Genomic DNA, 23,042 nt, shown 5'->3' with positions numbered 1-23,042 from the left:
ACTTACTTCTATTCCTCCTTCAGCCTTCAGCTCAAATGCCATCTTGATTAGATCAGATGCCTGGAGCTAAGCTAGAAATAACTTTCAACCTTCCTTCCTTTTATATTTGTGATTTTGTTTCATGTCTGCTAGCCCAGTGGATTCCGAGAGCAGTGATCCTGTCTCCTTAATTCCCTGCTGTGTCTCCTCTATCTGGCCCAGAGCCTGGTACCTAACAGATGCTAAACCTGTGTTTGTCTAACGAGTGAACGAATGTGTGGTTACTGTCACAACTGGAGATAAAATATATGAAGCGACTGGCACATAGTATGTGCTTCATAAATGACACTGATGATTTTTCAGTGCCATTGACACCAATCACACATTTTATTTTCTCATACTTGATCCGTGGCAGAGAATAGGGTGAACTTGGGACAACTACAGTTTGAACTGTCCAAGTTAAGAAAAAATGTGGTGTGATAAACTACTGGCCCAAACAACTAGAAACATGACACTCTCTTTAAAGGATCAAGAAACGAGAGACCCATAATTTAAAACAAAGGATCAAAAGTCCAAAAAAAGTGCTATTTATCAATTTTGCTTGCCCCTCACCACTCATACCCCAAAGAGCCAAACTGTGCATCTTTTTGAAAAGCATGTGGTGAAAGTAATTCCCTTGCTGGCATCACCGACCTCCCCCTTCCCCTTCCCATCGCAGGGATTATTTTACCTCTCCCTTTAACATCAGCCAGCCCAAATATCCTCTTGTCAAATATTTCTGGGGCCTGCACTTGAAGAAAGAAACGATTTTCTCAAATCTGTGAACAGGACTTTTTTTTCTTTATGTCAAAATAAACCATCTGCTTGTACAACTGTTTCTAATTACTTCCCTGCCTAGACTCTCCACTTGAGGGGTTTCGTACCAGCACCCCGCCCAGAGCAGTGCTGCTGGCCGAATCCTAGCAGGCAGCTCATCCACGCCCTTGCAGCTCCGGGGAGAGCCCCGGACCTGCCCGCCTGGGTGTCTGTGGGTCCTTCTGCCCGGCCATCTGCTGGTGGCACCTCTCCCCACCCCCACCCCCGGAGCCTCCCCGACCCCCGGCCCCGTGTGCGCCACCTTGCAGCAGCGCTGCTGGCCTCCGCAGCCGGGAAACTCAGCATGCGTCCCGCAGGCTTCGGGAACTTCTTGCTGCTGGCGTCCTCCCTTCTCTTCGCGGGGCTGTCAGCTGTTCCTCAAAGCTTCTCGCCATCTCTGAGGTAAGTCTGGTTTGTTTTTCTTTCAGACAGACCTGCCCTGCTTTGCGCGGCAGGACTCAAGCTTCAGGATGGCTGCCCTAAGCCAAGAGCAGTAAGGAAGTTGGACACGGGATAAACTGTTTTCAACCTGTTCCTATTCCTTTCCTTACATCTACACTGTGTATTGCTTTACCCTTGTCCTTTTGCTTTTCCTTTGGAAAAATACAATCATTAAATAAATATATAGTTTCCTCCTATTCCAATACATATCAGGAGGATTATCTGCCATCCTATGTGTACCCGTGTGATCTCACCGCCTATAGGGCAGAGTTATTCCATGGGGTCTGTATTACATTCTGCATTACATTTTAAAAGAGAATTTGGGGCACATCACAATAACTAAACTTTTACATTTTAAAAGTATAGTTCATAAGCATCGCTTATTGCAACTTGAAAAAGCATTAGGCACTATGCTATAATAACATGTAAAGCTCTTTCTATATATGTAAAGCTCTTATTTTTCATAAAATAACTGCCCCTGGCCACCAGCTAGCAATGGGACTTTTTAAAGAGAACTGAAAAGTCAGCCAAGTGTCATATACTGGATTAATTTGTATTTAAGTATGCATGTAAGATTCAGAGGCAAAACGCCAAGAGGCAGGGCCAGATCACCTAATCCACCTGGAAGACGGTCCCGTTCTCAGGTGGGCAGGTCACCACTTGGACATTTTGCGTCGTGGTCATTTCTTAAGGGATGGCCCGCGGGTGGTATCAGCTTGGTCTCCAGAGAAACGTGGGGTCCCAGGCTTCCTATCCACGGGGTTGCACGTCTCCGTTTGGGATCTGGGATCTGGGTGGACCCTGGGAGGCAACGTGGGCTCCGAGCAGAAGGGGCAGTGTCTGGGCTTGACCGTGGCCCCGCTGTGGTTTGTCGCCCCTGCAGAAGAGGCCCGGGCGCCGCGTGCCGGCTCTCCCGGGCCGAGTCGGAGCGCCGGTGCCGGGCGCCCGGGCAGCCCCCAGGGGGCGCTCTGTGCCACGGCCGCGGCCGGTGCGACTGCGGGGTCTGCATCTGTCACGTGAGCGAGCCCGGCGTGTACTTCGGGCCCCTGTGCGAGTGCCACGAGTGGATGTGCGAGACCTACGACGGGAGTACCTGTGCAGGTAAGGGAGTGGCGCTGTCCCCTCCGCGTGGCCCGCCGCGCCCGCCGGGGCGGGGACGTACGCGCTCCCGGGGCGAGAGGGGTGGGGACGGCCCCTCCTACAGCCCTGGAAGTTCTCGCCGCCGGGAAGGCCGTCCTTTTGCTCCTCAGTTCTGGAATCATGTCTCGTAACGCTCGTCTCCGCCCTGGGGTCCAAACTTCAGTGGAAATAATACGTGTAAGATTCATTCGCTTAATTATAATAATCTCACTTAGCTTCTACTTTTAGTTCCGTATTACGGACCAAATCTCCCAACTGCCTCGTAAATGGGATTATTTCGCTGGGCTCTCCTACCCTAATCACGAATATTAATCATAATATTTGCAGGCTGTAAGCCTGTATTTATTTTATTTTATTTTAATTGAAGTATAGTTGATTTACAATCTTGTGTTAGTTTCTGGCCTGTATTTTATTTTTACCAAGGAAACACGGGGATATTATTTCCCTAAATTCCAGCCGAGCAGATTGTGTCTTTGAACGTGGATTTGCCCTCTCATACTTAGCATATAGTTCACAAAGAGAAGCACATATCAGAAAACTGTATCGGAAAAACAAGCAGGGCCCTATTTTCTTGGAAGCGATGGCTTTTGTATTGTTTTAGCTGCTCCAATTTTTCAGCTGTGGTGCAACTTGGTATTTTGTAAGGGTGGAGTGAAAATACATTCATTTCCCTTGCACATTTTTAAGGAGTGATTTGGATTCTGATACTGGAAAGGGTCAAGCTATTTCTTCATAGAGAATACCCCTAACCTCTAACCAGTGTCACATAACCGAGCTGTTTACTTAGGGCCAAAGAACCTCAGTCAGGTCACTGTGAATGATCCAGACACTCTGTCAGTAAAAGGACTACACAGTGCCTTCCCACCAGGGTTTGGCAAATACGTAGGAAAAGAAAATCTACTTATTTTACCCACAGTGTAGCTGAGAATGAGAGTCCAACACTAACAAAGAGATCACGAATCAGTTTATAGCAAAATGTTTTTTTTTCCCTTGGCATCTGGGCCCAGAAGTGCAGGGGGGATACTTAATATGCAGGCTGTTTGGCCGTGAAAAAAATATAGTCGTATGACTAATTTGGAGGGGCACAGGTGCTTCTGAGTGTTTGTTTAGCCTTGAAGGCTGCGGCTCAATCCTTCAAACATATTGAATGCCACAACTTATTTTAGCTTTGTCAGTCCCAAAAGCTGCAGTGTTATTAAGGGCAGCCCTTTGGAATGAAAGCTAAGTATTGTCTAATATTTCATTCCAAATTCAACTGCTACCTGGCTTCTCGGGCTTTGGTTGCCTCTGGCAAGGCCTCTTCAATATCATGAGTTCTGAACACATTTTTCGGGCCTTTTGTATCTCCATTTCATTGGAAAAGTAAGAAGCAAGATGCAGTTTTTCAGCCAGTGAGCTAGTTTTGGTTGCCAGATAAAACTACCCTTTTGAGGAAGCTGATCGGGTCCCTTTCTGTAAAACTAATGCTATGGTATGTATAGTTTTGTTTACCTCCCATGGGAAATGATTCATTGTTTCCTCCTACCATCTTTGTCACTACATTCCTTCCTCCTTGGTACAAAATGCCGCACTGAGTCATGCATGGTTTTGTTTGCTAGTGTGTGCATTCCTATAGAAGGTGAAATGAGTCTCTTTATTTAAGGCTGAATGAAATAACTGTGTTCGTTTTCCATCCTCTTCTGACTGTTTCTCATTGACACCTACTCTCCAGGCCTGGTGCAGAATCTGCCCCTGCGAATGTGCTGGCTACATTTGCGAGGGCAGTGAGGACAGCCTTACACACAGCCTATCTGGCGGTCCTGCCAGCTTGCCTGCCTGTTCTGTGCTTCAAGTTTAGCTACTCAATTCCGTCTTCAAGAAATAATTCCTATATTATAGCCAGCAAGATAGAAATGTAGCAGGTTGTCTTTTATGTTTTTATGTGCACCTGGGCCTTTACCTCTATGATAAGTCCCTATAGGTGATTTCCAGAAATAGAGTAGCTTCCAGAGACTTCCCCCACCTCCGTGAAGAGAACAAAATCATGCTCTGGGAGTCTCTCGTAGAGTGGTTAAGACTATGGGCTCTGGGGGAGATTTTCCAGGATTCAAATCCCACACTTAACAGCTATATGAACTTGGGCAGTTACATAAACTTCCTGAGCCTTGATTTCTTCATCTGTAAAATGGGAATAATAAAGTACTTACCTTATGGGATTGTTGTGAGGTTTAACATATGCAAAAGACTTAGAAAAGTGTTTTGCACGAAGTAAGTGCTCAATACACATTAATATGCTTATATATGTCTATATAACACATTATTTTGTGATGCACAAAAAGTGAGCTGGGATGGATAGATGGATGGATAGAAAGATAGAGAGATTGATAGATACATAACCTGGCTTTGTATTTGTTGGTCATTTGATGCAGTGAAAGCAATTTTGTTTTGTTAATGTAGTCTGTGCCTGTTATTGAGCCAAAGCTCAAAAGGTCAAGCAAGGATAACTGTTTTGGCCCAGCCTCAGAGCAGCTGTAGGAGATGCACCATGCCCTTTTAAAGTTAAGTCCATTGGGATCCTTACACTGTGAATCATAAGAGACATACTTATTTTAGTTGTGCTGGTTGAGAGTGGTGACGTTTACACTATCACAGGTGGTCTGTTTCTCCAAGTCTCCACTGGCTCATGGCACATGAATCTTCCTTGGACTTCTGTAGCATAAAGGTCTGGCCCAGCGATTGTTCCTGTGGGTGCGATTTTCTAATAAGGAGTACACTCATTTTGGTTCTCATTTCTCTGAGAACAGTCAAATGTTTGGTTGCATAAAAACAAACTTTCAGTTAGTACTTCAAGGCATCCTGGATAACCCTCTGAATATCTGTGATTACACTTAAATAAAATATAGGTTTCTTAAACATCTTTTTAAATCACTTTTGAAATATATCACTTAAAAGAGTTTCAGTTTTAGGAACTTGGAAGAGCTAATTGAATCCAAGTTAGCAAATACTATGAAGTGCTGTATATTTGCTAGACTCTCTGTTTGCTGTTAAAGGTGCTATAAAAGATGAGGAATATATTACAGCTTCCCACTGAGTGGGAAGGTTCAGAGAAACACCAAATGCCTATAAAGCAATGCAGACTATAAATTTCTACAAATTTCTATGAGGGTTCCATTAAGGTAGGAATTAAATATTGTGGTTAAAAGTTCTCTAGAAAAAGGTAGCATTGGACATAAATCTTTAGGTATAAGGAGGTTTTTAATCCAAGAGTTAGACTTTTGGAATTCTGAGTGAAGAAAAATTCAAGGAATGGTTTAGAGGCAGAAACGCACGTGGGTGTGTTTGGAGAAGAGTGAGGGGTTCTGGGTTTGGCTTCGCTGGATCTTAGGGCTGTGGGGAAAGTGGTAGAAGATATATTGAGAGTTACAGCTGGACATCTGGTAGAGAGCTTTGAACCTGAATGTGAAGCTTGTGCTCAGTTAAGTAGCATATAGGAGCCATGAAGCAGTTTGAACATGGGAGCGATAGATGATTAATGCTTTGATTCATGAAAAGTAATATGGTGTCTGGGGGCCCAGCAGGTTGGGGTAGACACTTGATGGGGAGGAACTCAGGTTAGATGCTATTTAAATTATAGTCCTGGGAGAGAGAATAAGAATAGAATTATGAGGCATTTTAAAGACTTTTGCAAGGTACAATCAGCATGCTTTGGTACCCAAGGATGAGTAAGATGGTGTCAGTGACCAGGCATGTGGCAGAACTGAGAAGAACCAGATAACTCCTAATCAATGGTGAAAAGTCCCCATTAAATTGAAAACACTTATTTTTATCTGGAATTGCTGTAAAATGAAGAATTATTCCTAGAAGAATGAGTCTGGACTTTATGGCACTTCTGGGGTTGGATAGGAATCTTGTCTGAATTGTTAACTTGGGTTAACTTGTTTCTGTCAGTCACCCTGAGACAGTCATTTGATTTTTCTGAAACTTAGTTTCTTTTTCTGCAACATCTTTATGGATGTAAAGAAGTTTACATTGTGCATGGTATTATTCAGAAGAACTTTTAATATTTATGTATAAATATATTTAATATAATTTATGCATTTATACATTTATTCAGATTATAAAGAACCTTATAAGCATTGATTTATATATGTAAACACACATGGTATGAAAATAATTAAGATACATGGAAACACACCTAATATGCAAATATTAGTAACTTTTTTCTTGCAGATATTTCTGACTTCTACGCTGTTAAATAAATAGTACAAGAATTGTATATGACTACTCATGAGAACTGGACTTTCTGGCTCTTTATAGTCTTTCCTAGGACTGTTTGACCTGCTTTTTCATCACAGTTGCATTTTTCTTAGATTGTTGGATAATTGTCTCCAAGACTATTTTGTGGAATCATCCTTTGGTTTTTCCTTTCTTTGTGAGCTTCCATTTTCCACCTTCTCTTCCTTCCTTCATACCTTGTCCTGTCCTACTTGCCCGCTCCTTTACCTCTGCCTGGGCCCCCTGGTATTTACCACCCTTTACTTCTTTTCAGTATCCCCTCTGCCCCTGCACTGAGCACCGAGCACATAAGAGCATTCACTGCTCTTTAGCGCCCTCTCCAGTAAACGAGTGTGTTGAACAGACTCCAGTTTCTTTGTTGCCTCTTTGCTTGTGTTTTCATCCTGGTCTTCACATGTCTTGAGGTTTTGGAGAACACATTCAGGAGCCCGCACCACCAGCTTCCCCATGTCGTGCAAGCTTCTCTTCTGAGCTCTAGCCTCTTAGGTTCATCCATTTTGGATAAATGCATCTTGTCTTACCCCAAGGGACACATAAAAATGAAAGATTTTCATGCTCAAAGAAAGTGCCAGACCTGCACATGACTTTCTCTCAACTGTCTGGCTTTATTTGGACCGTACTCTGCAGCTCTACTGTAGACACCAAAATACCTTGGCCTTGGACCAGATCATCTGCACACCTTGATAATCCAGAAGAGCGTAGTTATAACATCATAGTGTTGAGATCAAATAGTGTCAATGTGACAAGTTCAGCAGTTATCTTTTAAGTAAAATTTCACCAGAAAGAGAAGGGAACATATGGGAACAAATTTATTTGTGATACAGATTTTAAATTTGTAGAGCATAAACCACCACCGTAGGGTTCTCAAAGACTTTCAGCATGTTTTGAGACATGATGCTAAAGCTGCCATCCCATGCTTCTTGGTATCAGAACCTACCCCCCACCACCCCCCCCAAAAAAAGCTGCCCAGCTCCCTGGGCCTCAGACACAGATTGTTAAGTCTGATCTGGTGCCTTGTGATGCTCAGGGCCTGGAGGTGGAGGCCCAGTGCCATAGGAGCAGAGATCCCTGATTTGGTCCTTTGACAAATTCCCTGTCTGAGGAGTTACAAAGTGAGGCCAAACATTTTCCTAAGTTCCATATCCTACCTGCCATTGTGTTAGTTTTCTGTCACTGCTATAACATTGACACTCATCTTTTGACTTCAACAACACAAATGTATTTTCTTATACTTTTGTAGGTCAGAAGTCCGACGTGGGTCTCCCAGGGCTTAAGGTGTTGGCAAGCTCTGTTCCTTTCTGGAGATTCTTGGAGAAAATTCATTTCCTGGTCATTTGACATTAAGAGAATTTAGTTTCATGAGGTTGTAGGACCAAGGTCCCTGTTTCCTTGCTGGCTGTCAACTTAGAGTGTCCCTTATCTCCCAAAAGCCTCTCTTGGGTCCTTGCATACCCATCTGCATCTCAGAACGAACAGCAGGTGTCAGATCCTTCTCATGATGCTGCCCTCTAAGCGTCTTGCATTGGCACATCCCTCTTTCACCACAGCCTAGAAAAGTGCTTCACTTTTTTTTTTTTTAACATCTTTATTGGAGTATAATTGCTTTACAATGGTGTGTTAGTTTCAGCTGTATAACAAAGTGAATCAACTATACGTATACATATATCCCCATATCCCCTTCCTCCCTATTCCACCCCTCTAGGTGGTCACAAAGCACCGAGCTGATCTGCCTGTGCTATGGGGCTGCTTCCCACTAGGTAACTATTTTACATTTGGTAGTATATATAAGTCCACGCCACTATCTCACTTTGTCCCAGCTTACCATTCCCCCTCCCCATGTTCTCATGTCCATTCTCTACATCTGAGTCTTTATTCCTGTCCTGCCCCTAGGTTCTTCAGAACCCCCTTTTTTTTGTTTTTTTAGATTCCATATATATGTGTTAGTATACGGTATTTGTTTTTCTCTTTCTACTTACTTCACTCTGTATGACAGACTCTAGGTCCATCCTCCTCACTAAAAATAACTCAATTTCGTTTCTTTTTATGGCTGAGTAATATTCCACTGTATATATGTGCCACATCTTCTTTATCCATTCATCTGTCGATGGACACTTAGGTTGCTTCCATGTCCTGGCTATTGTAAATAGAGCTGCAATGAACATTGTGGTACATGACTCTTTTTGAATTATGGTTTTCTCAGGGTATATGCTCAGTAGTGGGATTTCTGGGTTGTATGGTAGTTCTATTTTTAGTTTTTTAAGGAACCTCCATACTGTTCTCCATAGTGGCTGTATGAATTTACATTCCCACCAACAGTGCAAGAGGGTTCCCTTTTCTCCACATCCTCTCCAACATTTATTGTTTGTAGATTTTTTGATGATGGCCATTCTGACTGGTGTGAGGGGATATCTCATTGTAGTTTTGATTTGCATTTCTCTAATGATTAGTGATGTTGAGCATCCTTTCATGTGTTTGTTGGCAATCTGTATATCTTCTTCGGAGAAATGTCTATTTAGGTCTTCTGCCCATTTTTGGATTGGGTTGTTTGTTTTTTTGATATTGAGCTGCATGAGCTGCTTGTAAATTTTGGAGATTAATCCTTTGTCAGTTGCTTCATTTGCAAACATTTTCTCCCTTTCTGAGGGTTATCTTTTCGTCTGGTTTATGGTTTCCTTTGCTGTGCAAAAGCTTTTAAGTTTTATTAGGTCCCATTTGTTTATTTTTGTTTTTATTTCCCTTTCTCTAGGAGGTGGGTCAAAATGGATCTTGCTGTGATTTATGTCATAGAGTGTTCTGCCTATGTTTTCCTCTAAGAGTTTGATAGCGTCTGGCCTTACATTTAGGTCTTTAATCCATTTGGAGTTTATTTTTGTGTATGGTGTTAGGGAGTGCTCTAATTTCATTGTTTTACATGTAGCTGTCCAGTTTTCCCAGCACCACTTATTGAAGAGGCTGCCTTTTCTCCATTGTATATTCTTGCCTCCTTTATCAAAGATAAGGTGACCATATGAGCGTGGGTTTATCTCTGGGCTTTCTATCCTGTTCCATTGATCTATATTTCTGTTTTTGTGCCAGTACCATGCTGTCTTGATGACTGTAGCTTTGTAGTATAGTCTGAAGTCCAGGAACCTGATTCCTCCAGCTCTGTTTTTCTTTCTCAAGATTGCTTTGGCTATTCGGGGTCTTTTGTGTTTCCATACAAATTGTGAAATTTTTTGTTCTAGTTCTATGGAAAATGCCGTTGGTAGATTGATAGGGATTGCATTGAATCTGTAGATTGCTTTGGGTAGTATAGTCATTTTCACAATGTTGATTCTTCCAATCCAAGAACATGGTATATCTCTCCATCTGTTTGTATCATCTTTAATTTCTTTTATCAGTGTCTTATAGTTTTCTGCATACAGGTCTTTTGTCTCCTTACGTAGGTTTATTCCTAGGTATTTTATTCTGTTTGTTGCAGGGGTAAATGGGAGTGTTTCCTTAATTTCTCTTTCAGATTTTTCATCATCAGTGTATAGGAATGCAAGAGATTTCTGTGCATTAATTTTGTATCCTGCTACTTTAACAAATTCATTGATTATCTCTAGTAGTTTTCTGGTAGCATCTTTAGGATTCTCTATGTATACTATCATGTCATCTGCAAACAGTGACAGTTTTACTTCTTTTCCAATTTGGACTCCTTTTATTTCTTTTTGTTCTCTGATTGCTGTGGCTAAAACTTCCAAAACTCTGTTGAATAACAGTAGTGAGAGTGGGCAACTTTGTCTTGTTCCTGATCTTAGTGAAAATGCTTTCAGTTTTTCATGATTGAGAACGATGTTGGCTATGGGTTTGTCATATATGGCATCTATTATGTTGAGGTAAGTTCCCTCTATGCCTACTTTCTGGAGTGTTTTTATCATAAATCAGTGTTGAATTTTGTCAGAAGCTTTTCCTGCATCTACTGAGATGATCATATGGTTTTTCTCCTTCAATTTGTTAATATGGTGTATCACATTGATTTGCATATATTGAAGAATCCTTGCATTCCTGGGATAAACCCCACTTGATCATGGTGTATGATCCTTTTAATGTGCTGTTGGATTCTGTTTGCTAGTATTTTGTTGAGAATTTTGGCATCTATGTTCATCAGTGATATTGGCCTGTAGTTTTCTTTTTTTGTGGCATCTTTGTCTGGTTTTGGTATCAGGGTGATGGTGGCCTCATAGAATGAGTTTGGGAGTGTTCCTCCCTCTGCTATATTTTGGAAGAGTTTGAGAAGCACAGGTGTTAGCTCTTCTCTAAATGTTTGATAGAATTCACCTGTGAAGCCATCTGGTCCTGGGCTTTTGTTTGTTGGAAGATTTTTAATCCCAGTCTTAATTTCAGTGCTTGTGATTGGTCTGTTTATATTTTCTCTTTCTTCCTGGTTCAGTCTCTGAAGTTTGTGCTTTTCTAAGAATTTGTCCATTTCTTCCAGGTTGTCCATTTTATTGACATATAGTTGCTTGTAGTAATCTCTCATCGTCCTTTGTATTTCTGCAGTGTCAGTTGTTACTTCTCCTTTTTCGTTTCTAATTCTATTGATTTGAGTCTTCTCCCTATTTTTCTTGATGAGTCTGGCTAGTGGTTTATCAATTTTGTTTATCTTCTCAAAGAACCAGCTTTTAGTTTTATTGATCTTAGCTATTGTTTCCTTCATCTCTTTTTCATTTATTTCTGATCTGATCTTTATGATGTCTTTCCTTCTGCTAACTTAGGGGTTTTTTTGTTCTTCTTTCTGTAATTGCTTTAGGTGTAAGGTTAGGTTGTTTATTTGAGATGCTTCTTGTTTCTTGAGGTAGGATTGTATTGCTATAAACTTCCCTCTTAGAACTGCTTTTGCTGCATCCCGTAGGTTTTGGGTCATCGTGTTTTCATTGTCATTTGTTTCTAGGTACTTTTTGATTTCCTCTTTGATTTCTTCAGTGATCTCTTGGTTTTTTAGTAGTGTATTGTTTAGCCCCCATGTGATTGTATTTTTTACAGATTTTTTTCCTGTAGTTGATATCTAGTCTCACAGTGTTGTGGTTGGAAAAGATACTTGATACGATTTCAATTTTCTTAAATTTACCAAGGCTTGATTTGTGACCCAAGGTATGATCTATCCAGGAGAATGTTCCATGAGCACTTGAGAAGAAAGTGTATTCTGTTGTTTTTGGATGAAATGTCCTATAAATATCAATTAAGTCCATCTTGTTTAATGTATCACTTAAAGCTTGTGTTTCCTTATTTATTTTCATTTTGGGTGATCTGTCCATTGGTGAAAGTGGGGTGTTAAAGTCCCCTACTATGATTGTGTTACTGTCGATTTTCCCTTTTCTGGCTGCTAGTATTTGCCTTATGTATTGAGGTGCCCCTATGTTGGGTGCAGAAATATTTACAATGGTTATATCTTCTTCTTGGATTGATCCCTTGATCATTATGTACTGTCCTTCTTTGTCTCTTGTAATGGTCTTTATTTTAAAGTCTATTTTGTCTGATATGAGAATTGCTACTCCAGCTTTCTCTTGATTTCCATTTGCGTGGAATATCTTTTTGCATCCCCTCACTTTCAGTCTGTATGTGTCCCTAGGTCTGAAGCGGGTGTCTTGTGGATAGCATATATATGGGTCTTGTTTTTTTTATCCATTCAGCCAGTCTATGTTTTGGTTGGAGCATTTAATTCATTTACATTTAAGGTAATTATTGATATGTATTTTCCTATTACCATTTTCTGAATTGTTTTGGGTTTGTTATTTCAGGTCTTTTCCTTCTCTTGTGTTTCCTGCCTAGAGAAGTTCCTTTAGCATTTGTTGTAAAGCTGGTTGGGTGGTGCTGAATTCTCTTAGCTTTTGCTTGTCTGTAAAGGTTTTAATTTCTTTGTCGAATCTGAATGAGATCCTTGCTGGGTAGAGTAATCTTGGTTGTAGGTTTTTCCCTTTCATCACTTTAAATATGTCTGCCACACCCTTCTGGCTTGTAGAGTTTCTGCTGAAAGATCAGCTGTTAACCTTATGTGGATTCCATTGTATGTTATTTGTTGCTTTTCCCTTGCTGCTGTTAATATTTTTCTTTGTATTTAATTTTTGCTAGTGTAATTAATATGCATCTTGGTGTGTTTCTCCTTGGATTTATCCTGTATGGAACTCTCTGCTCTTCCTGGACTTGATTGTCTATTGCCTTTACCATATTAGGGAAGTTTTCAACTATAATCTCTTCAAATATTTTCTCATTCCCTTTCTTTTGCTCTTCTTCTTCTGGGACCCCTGTAATTCCAATGCTGGTGTGTTTAATGTTGTCCCAGACGTCTCTGAGACTGGCTTCTATTCTTCTCATTCTTTATTCTGCTCTGCAGTAGTTATTTCCACGTTTTTTCTTCCAGGTCACTTATTTGTCCTTCTGCCTCAGTTATTCTGCTATTGATTCCTTCTAGAGAATTTTTAGTTTCATTTATTGTCTTGTTCATCATTTGTTCATCATTTATTGTGTTGCTCTTTAGTTCTTCTAGGTCCTTGTTAAATGTTTCTTGTATTTTCTCCATTCTATTTCCAAAATTTTGGATCATCTTTACTATCATTACTCTGAATTTTTTTTTAGGTAGACTGCCTATTTCCTCTTCATTTGTTTGGTCTGGTGGATATTTACCTTGCTCCTTCATCTGCTGTGTATTTCTCTGAACTTCTCATTTTGCTTAACTTACTGTGTTTGGGGTCTCCTTTACACAGGCTGCAGGTTCATAGTTCCCGTTGTTTTTGGTGTCTGACCCCAGTGAGTAAAGTTGGTTTAGTGGCTTGTGTAGGCTTCCTGGTGGAGGGGGCTGGTACCTGTGTTTTGGTGGATGAGGCTGGATCTTGTCTTTCTGGTGGGCAGGACCACATCCAGTGGTGTGTTTGGGGGTGTCTGTGAACTTATTATGATTTTAGGCAGCCTCTCTGCTAATGGGTGGGGTTGTGTTCCTGTCTTGCTAGTTGTTTGGCATGGGGTGTCCAGCACTGGAGCTTGCTGGTCATTGAGTGGAGCTGGGTCTTAGCGTTGAGACGGAGATCTCTGGGAGAGCTCTCACTGATTGATATTACATGGGGCTGGGAGGTCTCTGGTGGACCAATGTCCTGAACTCGGCTCTCCCACCTCAGAGGCTCAGGCCTGGCACCTGGCTGGAGCACCAAGACCCTGTCAACTGCATGGCTCAGAAGAAAAGGGAGAAAAAAAAAAAGAAAGAAAAATAAATAAATAAAATAAAATAAAGTTATTAAAATAAAAAATAAAAAAATTATTAAAATAAAAAAATTAAAAAGTAATAAAAAAAAGAAAGAAGAGAGCAACCAAATTAATAAACAAATCCACCAATGATAACAAGCGCTTAAAAACTATACGAAAAAATAAAAAGGACAGACAGAACCCTTGGAGAAACGTTAAAAGCAAACCTATACAGACGAAATCACACAAAGAAGCATACACATACACACTCACAAAAAGAGAAAATGGAAAAAAACTATAAATATATATATATTTATATATAACCAAAAAAAGGAAGAGAGCAACCAAATCAGTAAACAAATCTACCAGTGATAATAAGCTCTAAATACTAAACTAAGATAAACAGAAAACCAGAAACAAATTAGATGCAGAAAGCAAACCCCAAGTCTACAGTTGCTCCCAAAGCCCACTGCCTCAGTTTTGGGATGATTCATTGTCTATTCAGGTATTTCACAGATGCAGGGTACATCAAGTTAACTGTGGAGATTTAATCCGCCACTCCTGAGGTTGCACGAGAGATTTCCCTTTCTCTTCTTTGTTCGCACAGCTCCTGGGGTTCAGCTTTGGATTTGGCCTCACCTCTGCCTGTAGGTCGCCTGAGGGTGTCTGTTCCCTGCCCAGACAGGATGGGGTTAAAGTAAAGTGCTTCACTTTTAAGGAAGCTTGTGATTAGATTGGATCCAACCAGATATCCAGTATAATCTTCCCATCTCAAGATCCATGATCTTAATTGCATTGGCAAAGTCCCTTTGGCCATGTAACATATTTATAGGAACAAGGATGTGAACATCTTTTGGGCCCTTCTTTTTCCTACCATAGCCATCCTTCTATAAAGCCCAAGAGGAAGGCCATGATGTGTGTACATGAGGGAGAGAGGTTCCAAGGCCATTAATACCTGGCTGTCCTTATGCTCCATCCAGGCTATGCAAGTACTGTCTTTTCCATCTTTCAGAGCTTATCTACAGGACCTAATGTTCCTAGATCCAGACTTTTCCACACCAGTGATGATAAGGAATACCAGGTTTTTGGCCAGAACATGAAGAGTGACCTAGAACCTCAGCCACTGCTGAGGTTCAGTGCCTGACATTATCACTTGCCAGTTGTGGAGCTATGGGCAAGTTACTCAAATGCTTTTAGTGTCTGTTTCCTTACCTGTGAAATGGGGACAATAATAGTATCAAACGGGGATGATAATCATGCCAAGCACATACGAGTGATGAGTAGGTCACTCGAGTTATTATGCTGACTTCTGTCAGATGCCCCTGTTCTACCCTATTGTGATACTTGGTCCTGAGATATTTACTCCCAAAAAGTGATTTTCCTTCCATGTCATATCTTCTTCTGGGTCTCGATCTATGTTTCACATTTCCTCCTTTGACTGTCAGTGAGTGTTTGGAACCATCTCACCTCAGACAACAGGCCTGCTCCATAGTGTCAAGTCTGGGCGAGCTTTCAGCCCCGGCCAGCTTGAGGCAACCAAGGCTCACTGGGTCATGCTCCAGCTCAGTGGACCTCTAGGCTTCTGACCCTCATTTCTGTCTTTATCTCAGAAGCTGACTTTTGTGTTCCTGCCCCTGAAAACTTCACCCCAATTTTCACCATCATAATTGACTTGGATGGAAGTTTCCAGAGCCCTCCCCTCAATACAGTGTGATTAGTCCTTGAATCTGGAATTTTCAGTCTTTTTCTTTACTGGAAACCCCAAGATTTCTGCAAATTTGCAAGGCTTACACTCAGTGTGTTTCTGCTTCTGTCTCTTACTTCCACTGAGATGTCTGTATTTCCAGGCTGTTCCTTAATCTCCTCCAAAGTCTTGATCTCAAATAGGTTGATCCCAGAACCCACTCATTCCACTTACAAAAATAGGAAAAGCAATACAATACAAAACAAAATCAAAATAATTCACTTTCACAGAGTTTTTGAGTGCAGCTGACCCTTGAACGATGCAGGGGTTGGGTTGCTGACTGCCACACAATCGAAAATCTGAATATAACAGTCGGCCCTCCATAGCTGCCGTTCTGTATCTGCAGGTTTAAGCAACCATGGATCCTGGAGTGCTGTACTACATGTTTATTGTAAAACATCCACGTTATAAGTGGACCTGTGCAGTTCAAACCTGTGTAGTTCAAGGGTCAGCTGTATTTAATGAACATTACTAAATGTTCTAGAGACATTGGGGTGGGGTTGTTTAATCACAGGAACGTAAACACCTTAAGACTGAATAGTAATCGTTCTAGTTCTTAAAACCCCCAGGTTCCCAGTTGTGTGCCTCAGTCATCCCTCACCTCTTCAGACTCCTGTTTCTTTCACTACTCATAATTTTTATTTCATTTCCAAATTCTGCTCATTTGGGGCAAGGAGTTTAACTATTATTTTTATCATCTTGTTTCTTGCTCATCCATGGTCTTTGAAGTCTTGGCCTCTATCCTGAGAGTTGATGTCCTCAGGTATTAATGTTATATATACCTTTACTTTTTTTCACATCTTGCTTTAATGTATGTGTATTTATAAATAACATAAATAATATAAATAACAAGGCCTGAGATGGTTCTCTTTGTACATATATATTCTGATTGCCCATACAAGCATATATATGTGTGTATGAATACGTATTTGCTACCTTAATTTTATATGCACATGTCATATACATGTGAATACATAAGTATGTCTTCAAACATGTTTACATACGTATGTGTTTATATCACGTATATGTGAATATATAAATATGTGCACAATCACATTCACATATGTGTGTTTATGAATGTGTGCGCATCTAAACGTTACACACAGAGACACACATGCATAATCAATCTTCCTGGGGGACTGCTACCTGCGGGGGGGAGAGACATTCCATTTTCAAATCTTTGTAATGCTAGTACTCCTGATAGAAAAGTCACCTTGGGATTGTTATCACATGTGTAAACCTGCTACAAATCAGTATCTTATTGGGGAATTCTTTTGGCGACTGCCTCTTCAATACATTTCATGAAGACAGTGAGAAATTATTTGGTTGGCTCCTAATTTGATTGTCTTTTTCACTATTCTGTCAATTAAATGTTATTAGGCTGCTGAAGTCACATTTGAATTACAATTAATACTTGGTAAAGAAGTTCTCTTTTTCTAACACTAAAACTTTGTTCAAAGACGGGAAAGATTAAAACAGCTTCTTTTCCTATTTTTTATGACTAATAGTACTACTCTTGTCACTAACATATTTTTATCCTATGTACATTTTATGGAGAGTTTGGAAACTCCTCAAAGCCCCCTGTTACATGCTAAAGCCTTGAGTCTAGGTTTGGATGCAAAAACCACTCAGGATTTTTTTATAGCTGGTGGTCTTAAAAATATAAACCAAATTGTAAATTTTCTATATTCTCAAGGCAATAATATCTTCTTGTATGGTTTTGCATATAACAATAAATTCTACTATTACAGAAATTTTATTCTCTGCTGAGTTCATCTGAATTTTCTAATCATACCTCCACAGGGAGAAAAAAAGGAAATAAATAAAATGATGAGATAAACCAGCTTTATATTTCTCTGGATTTAAGATCCTCTAACTTAAGAAGCAGATTGCATTAATGGGAAGACAACTGGATTAGGAGACAGAAGACACAGGGGGAGGTGTTGTGGGAACCAGAAGGGGGCTAACTTGTAGGAGGAATTTATTTTGCCTTTCCACCTTTCTTCCTGCCTAGATTGCACCTGGAGTTCCAGCAGCCCCCCTTTTTAAAATTGAAGTAGATTTGATTTACAATGTTGTGTTAGTTTCAGGTGTAAAGCATGGTGATTTTCGGATATATATATATGTGTGTGTATATATATATATATCCTTTTTTTCCATTCTTTTCCATTATAGGTTATTATAAGTTATTGAATATAGTTCCCTGTGCTATACAGTAGGTCCTTGTTGTTTATTTTATATGTAGTAGTCTGTATCTGTTAATCCTAATACTCCTGTTTTATCGCTCCCCATCCCCTTCCACTTTGATAACCATAAGTTTGTTTTCTATGTCTGTGGGTCTATTTCTGTCTTATAAATAAATTTGTATTATTTTTAAATTCCATGTATAAGTGATGTATAATATTTGTCTGACTTACTTCACTCAGTATGATGATCTCTAGGTCCATCCATGTTGCTGCAAATGGGATTATTTCATTCTTTCTTATGGCTGAGTAATATTCCATTGTATATACGTACCACATCTTCTTTATCCATTCGTCTGTTGATGGACACTTAGGTTGCTTCCACATTTGGCTTTTGTAACTAGTACTCCAGCAGCCCGTTTGAATCAAGGGATGAGTATATGGCCACCTATGAGGATAGCTTAGGCACAAGACAGGAATTTGGATTTTTTTGAGACTCTGTGGAACCTGCCACACCTGTACTGGACTGCCTACCTCTGGATTGCTGTTTGCACATGAAAATAATAAACTTTTATCTCTTTAAGCCCCTGTCATTTTGGGGTTTTCTGTCATCGGCAGCTAAATATAACCCTGTCTGAAACAATGGTTTTATTTTAAAAGTTCAAGTCTATTAAAGCAGGGCGAATAGAATAGGTACAGTGGTTGAGAGCTTGAACTCATGAGACCAGTAGGGCTGGATGTCATACCTCTTTACCTGCTCCGTGGATTTCAACAGTTTTGGTAAACTCTGCAAGACTCAGTTTGCTCATCTCTAAGATGGGCTCTGATTAACACTCTGGGGTAGGTTATTGTAAAGTTTAAGTGAGAAAATACACATGAAGCATCTAATGGAATCACTGATGTTTAATGATCACTCTAAATAGTAGCTATTATTACTGTTGTGATTAAACCTGGCATCTCTAAGGGGATTATTTTAAGGCAGAAGGGAATATGTCTTTGCTTTTAAATGTATTTACTAGTAACTAAGTGACCAGTTATGGACATATATTCCCTGTGCCTGTTTACATGGTCAACATATACTACTTTTTTGCCTAGAAGTATTTATGAGGTTACAATTTCCATGAGAAGACATAATTTTTAAATGTCTGGTTACCAGAATATAAATTACCAGAGAGAATACAAAAATTGTTTATGTATTTAAATATTTTAAAAATTTCAATTGATTTATCTGTATATTAAAATTATTAAAACATAATACATGTTTGCTCCAAAAAGTAAAAAGAAAATATGTTTATTGAATAAAAAATCAGTACAGCAGCATTGCATCTTAGGCAGAGAACAGGTTCTACGTCACCGCAAAGATCAAACATCTGAAGTTTAAATATTACCCTGACAAATCTCCAAATAATGCTCCATGTCTGAGTTTATTCCACCATATCTCAGTTAGTATAGCACAGTAAACACTAGTAAATGGGGGTTTACTCCATGGCTAGAAGACATTTTCAGGCTTTGGCCGGATCGTTCTTTTGGGGCCACTCAGCCCAGTAAGATGCTGACACTAGGAAATAGACATCAAGAAACTCAGCCCCCAGAGGTAATGTCACTTTCTTGCTCCATTTCATACCCACTTGGGGCCTCCACTCAGTGGATGGAATGACAGAATTTCTGTGCTTTTAAATTATTATTCCACCTCCCTTTATTGCCAAATATATACCTTAATTGCCTAAGCACATATAATGGAAATCAAGTAAGTTAAATATATGTGTGCTGTGACTCCCCTTTAGACTTACTTTTAATCATAACCTCTGGAGTTAATATTAAATTAGGGTGTATACGTCCACATTTTCCCATGATTATATAAATATGCGTGTTAAGAACACACATACATACACTCACATTCTCACACACACACACGTAGGTTGTTTCCCTTCCTCTTTCTTGCTTTTTCTCTTTAGGAATACATCATGGCCCTCATTCTAGTTTTTATATATATTTATGATTAAGAATTTTCATAGGTATATGATGTTCTATAGTATGGATGTATTACTTCATTGAACTATTTGCCTATTAGTGAACATTCTGGTTGGTTGCAGTTTTTGTTATTTTTTGTGTTTGGTTTTTTGATATAGGAGACGTGAAAGAGCGTTCGATTTTAAATTGCTTACACACGCTCACACTCATACACGCGCACAGCTCTCTAGCACTCTGGCTCTTGCACAAGCACGTACACATTTCCACTAGAGTGAGTCGGGCTCCAAGACACACAAGAGGGTATCACCAGTCAACAGAAGTGTTAATAAAAGTGTCTTCCTATGTTGAGGATCTTGGCAAAAGCAAACTTCAAACCGGGTGGAACTGGGAGATCTGAAGCCTTTGTCCTTTGGGAAATTTAGATTCCGAGCCTGGTCTGGGATTCAAGGTCACGAGTCACATCTGAGAAGAGGGAGAAGTATAGTACTGCTGGTACAGGGAGGACCGGGGGACCTGCCAGGGCATTTTCTGAGCCTCACACAGGTAAATTCTCAAGCTATTTTCCATTAACTCTTTTTTTTTTTTTTTTTTTTGAGTGATCCATTAACTCTTAAACTGATAAAGACTGAAAGCTGCAAGAAGGTTGCAAATCTCATTTTCTTTGGAAAAGAGTGCTTTGTCTTTTCAAGGATCACATTTCCTGGCAGATAAGAAACTATATTTTGTAATAGAACTCTTTCTTCTGTCTACTCTAAATCATCTTACTTAAGGCTGGGTAGAATGATGGCTTTGTAAAGGGAAAAGAAAAATAAGACCTTGAGAAGAATGCTTGCTGGTTTGACCTTGTGTAACCTCAGTCCTAATTTATGTGGTAGGACAAGTTTCTATGCCAAAGGCCCTATCATCCTAATTGTACATAGTCACTCGTTCAAACATCAAATTATTCCAAGTCAATAGTTACCCACTCCAGTTTCCTGTTTTATTATTTTATCTGGATATTTCCTAGGAAAAGCCAGGCTAAAAATTTTTCTAAAAAAAGGTCAGTGAGTTTGGTATTGCTTAGAAACTTCTCTTATAGCAAGGCATTGACATAAATTTGTGATTTAATCAATTGGAGAGAGTAAGGAGCCAAAATGAGAAAATCAAAGCATGGTAAATGTATTTCCTAATTGGTCATTACTGCTCTTTCAAAGCTGTCATTTTCTGCTGTGCAGAACAGTTAGACAAAACTAGTTATTTTTCTAAACAAAATGACTTGGCCATTTAATTAAACCTTTTCTTTTCCAAAATACAAAAGACAAGTTACAGACTTTTTTTTTTTTTTTGCTTTCTTGGTCAACACCATTACTTATATATATAAGTTCTAAGAGCAGTATTGCCATGAAAATAACTCATTTTTAAGAAAGAAAGAAAGAAAATATTTGATTTGTTAGCTATGTACTGGATAGACTTCTTTTGATTGCTTGCTTGGATAGATTTGAGCCCTAAAATTAGTGCTGCATTAGTAATACAAAAGAATAATGGGAAAATATCTATTTATATTTGAGTATGCTTTGCTGGAAAATATTTTCATATGTATCAATTCATTCACTTCTCATGTAACTTGTAAGAGGTAGTCAAAATTATTATTCTCCATCTATCATACTGAGTAACTTGAGAAGAAATCTATCCCCCGAATCAACAGGCAGCTTCTCTTCAAGCATAATAAAGTTGTCCTAAAACCACATATTTAGGGAAAATATTTTCATCAATTTGGAGTCTTGAAATGAAAACATAATTTTCAGGGACCTCATTTTTACATTTAAAATATATCTTGATTTTTTTCTTGGAGAAGCAGATTTTTGACTCTTCTTTCTGTCTTATGTCAGAGAGAGTGGACATAAAAGCTCAAATACTGGGCAGAAGAAAGAACACCTCATTCATTTAGCATCAAAAGAAGTCCAGGTAGCAGAAATCACTGGGACTAAAATTACTTGTCATACCAACACAGAGCATTTCTCTCAGCTGTAACTGAAATTCTTAGAGTGATTGCATTTAGCACCAAGTATTATCCAAATAAGAAGGATTCTCTGGAGCCAGCAGTGGGAGAAACACTTTTACAACCTTTGATTTTCCTTTTGTATAAAAGTGAAAGAAAACATACGTAGGAGAGTTGAATATATATTTGTTATTTTCATGGACATTAACTAGTGTTGTTTTGTGTATTACATATTTTGGCTGTTACGAACAAATCACATTAGAGATTTGTTTTACTTTTATAAAATTAAACTGTTCATAATATGAAATCCAGAAATTCAAATACATGTAATTTTTAATATATATAGAGCCTTTTTTAGAACAAAGAGATGTGAACTGACAGAAATGCACAGGGAGAGAAGAAAAATGTGTATAGAAAACTGAACAATTTTGATTAGATCATCACGAGGGTTTCCTTTGTGCCTTGAAGGTGGTTATGTCAACCTTTGGGTCATGATATGAGGCTTCTGGGGACATCCTGCATATGCCACTCATCAATCTACCTGGCGTTCCTGCATGTCTATATCTCAAGTATCCATGCTTATATGCCAAATGAAGAATTTTAAGACTTACGAGTGGCAATACATTGATCTGTTATTAATAAAGCCTTTGTTGAATTTAATAATCTTTCCTGCGCTTCCCTGGTGGCACAGTGGTTAAGAATCCACCTGCCAATGCAGGGGACATGGGTTCGAACCCTGGTCCGGGAAGATCCCACATGCCATGGAGCAGCTAAGCCCATGCGCCACAACTACTGAGCCCTCGTGCCACAACTACAGAAGCCCACATGCCTAGAGCCCATGCTCCACAACAAGAGACGCCACCATAATGAGAAGCCTGTACACTGCAACAAAGAGTAGTCCCCACTTACTGCAACTAGAGAAAGCCTGCAAAGAAGACCCAATGCAGCCAAAAATAAAATAAATAAATATATATTAAAAAAAACTTTCCTTTGGGAGAGCTAAGTGAGAAGGTTTGGATAGGATGGAAATGCAGAGGCAGGCTGCTCAGGAAAATGCCTGGGAATTAGAATTAAAAAAACAAAACAAACTGTTCTTTCTTCACTATTGTCACTTACTGTGTGACCTTGTGCAAGTCACTTAACTTCTCTGAGCCTCAGTTAAATTACATTTAACAAGCATTTATTAAACATCTCCAAAACGATGTCTAGAGGAGGACAGGGCATCAGGAGCTGTGCTCTGCCCTCTCTGCTCTGCGAGGTGGGTAGGCAGGAGGGAGTT

At 39.6% G+C, this 23,042-nt stretch overlaps 1 protein-coding gene and 1 long non-coding RNA gene across 2 annotated transcripts in view; both read left to right on the top strand.

Annotated features, from left to right (window-relative positions):
* Positions 1–960: 960 nt before the first annotated feature.
* ITGBL1 (integrin subunit beta like 1) overlaps positions 961–23,042 on the top strand; it is a 206,003-nt gene continuing 183,921 nt past the window's right edge. The window contains exons 1-2 of the mRNA XM_082434660.1: positions 961–1,236; positions 2,159–2,376. Of these exons, the coding sequence (XP_082290786.1) occupies positions 1,139–1,236; positions 2,159–2,376 (316 nt within the window). The 5' untranslated portion in view covers positions 961–1,138. The remainder of the gene's footprint in view (positions 1,237–2,158; positions 2,377–23,042) is intronic.
* LOC309647412 overlaps positions 2,385–23,042 on the top strand; it is a 40,422-nt gene continuing 19,764 nt past the window's right edge. Inside the window, exons 1-2 of the long non-coding RNA XR_014256030.1 lie at positions 2,385–2,592; positions 20,208–20,328. This is a non-coding gene — a long non-coding RNA (uncharacterized lncRNA). The remainder of the gene's footprint in view (positions 2,593–20,207; positions 20,329–23,042) is intronic.

Source organism: Balaenoptera physalus (genome assembly GCF_965194825.1).
Source record: "Balaenoptera physalus genome assembly, chromosome: 18".
NCBI lineage: Eukaryota > Metazoa > Chordata > Mammalia > Artiodactyla > Balaenopteridae > Balaenoptera > Balaenoptera physalus.
This window is presented reverse-complemented; position numbering and strand designations above follow the sequence as displayed.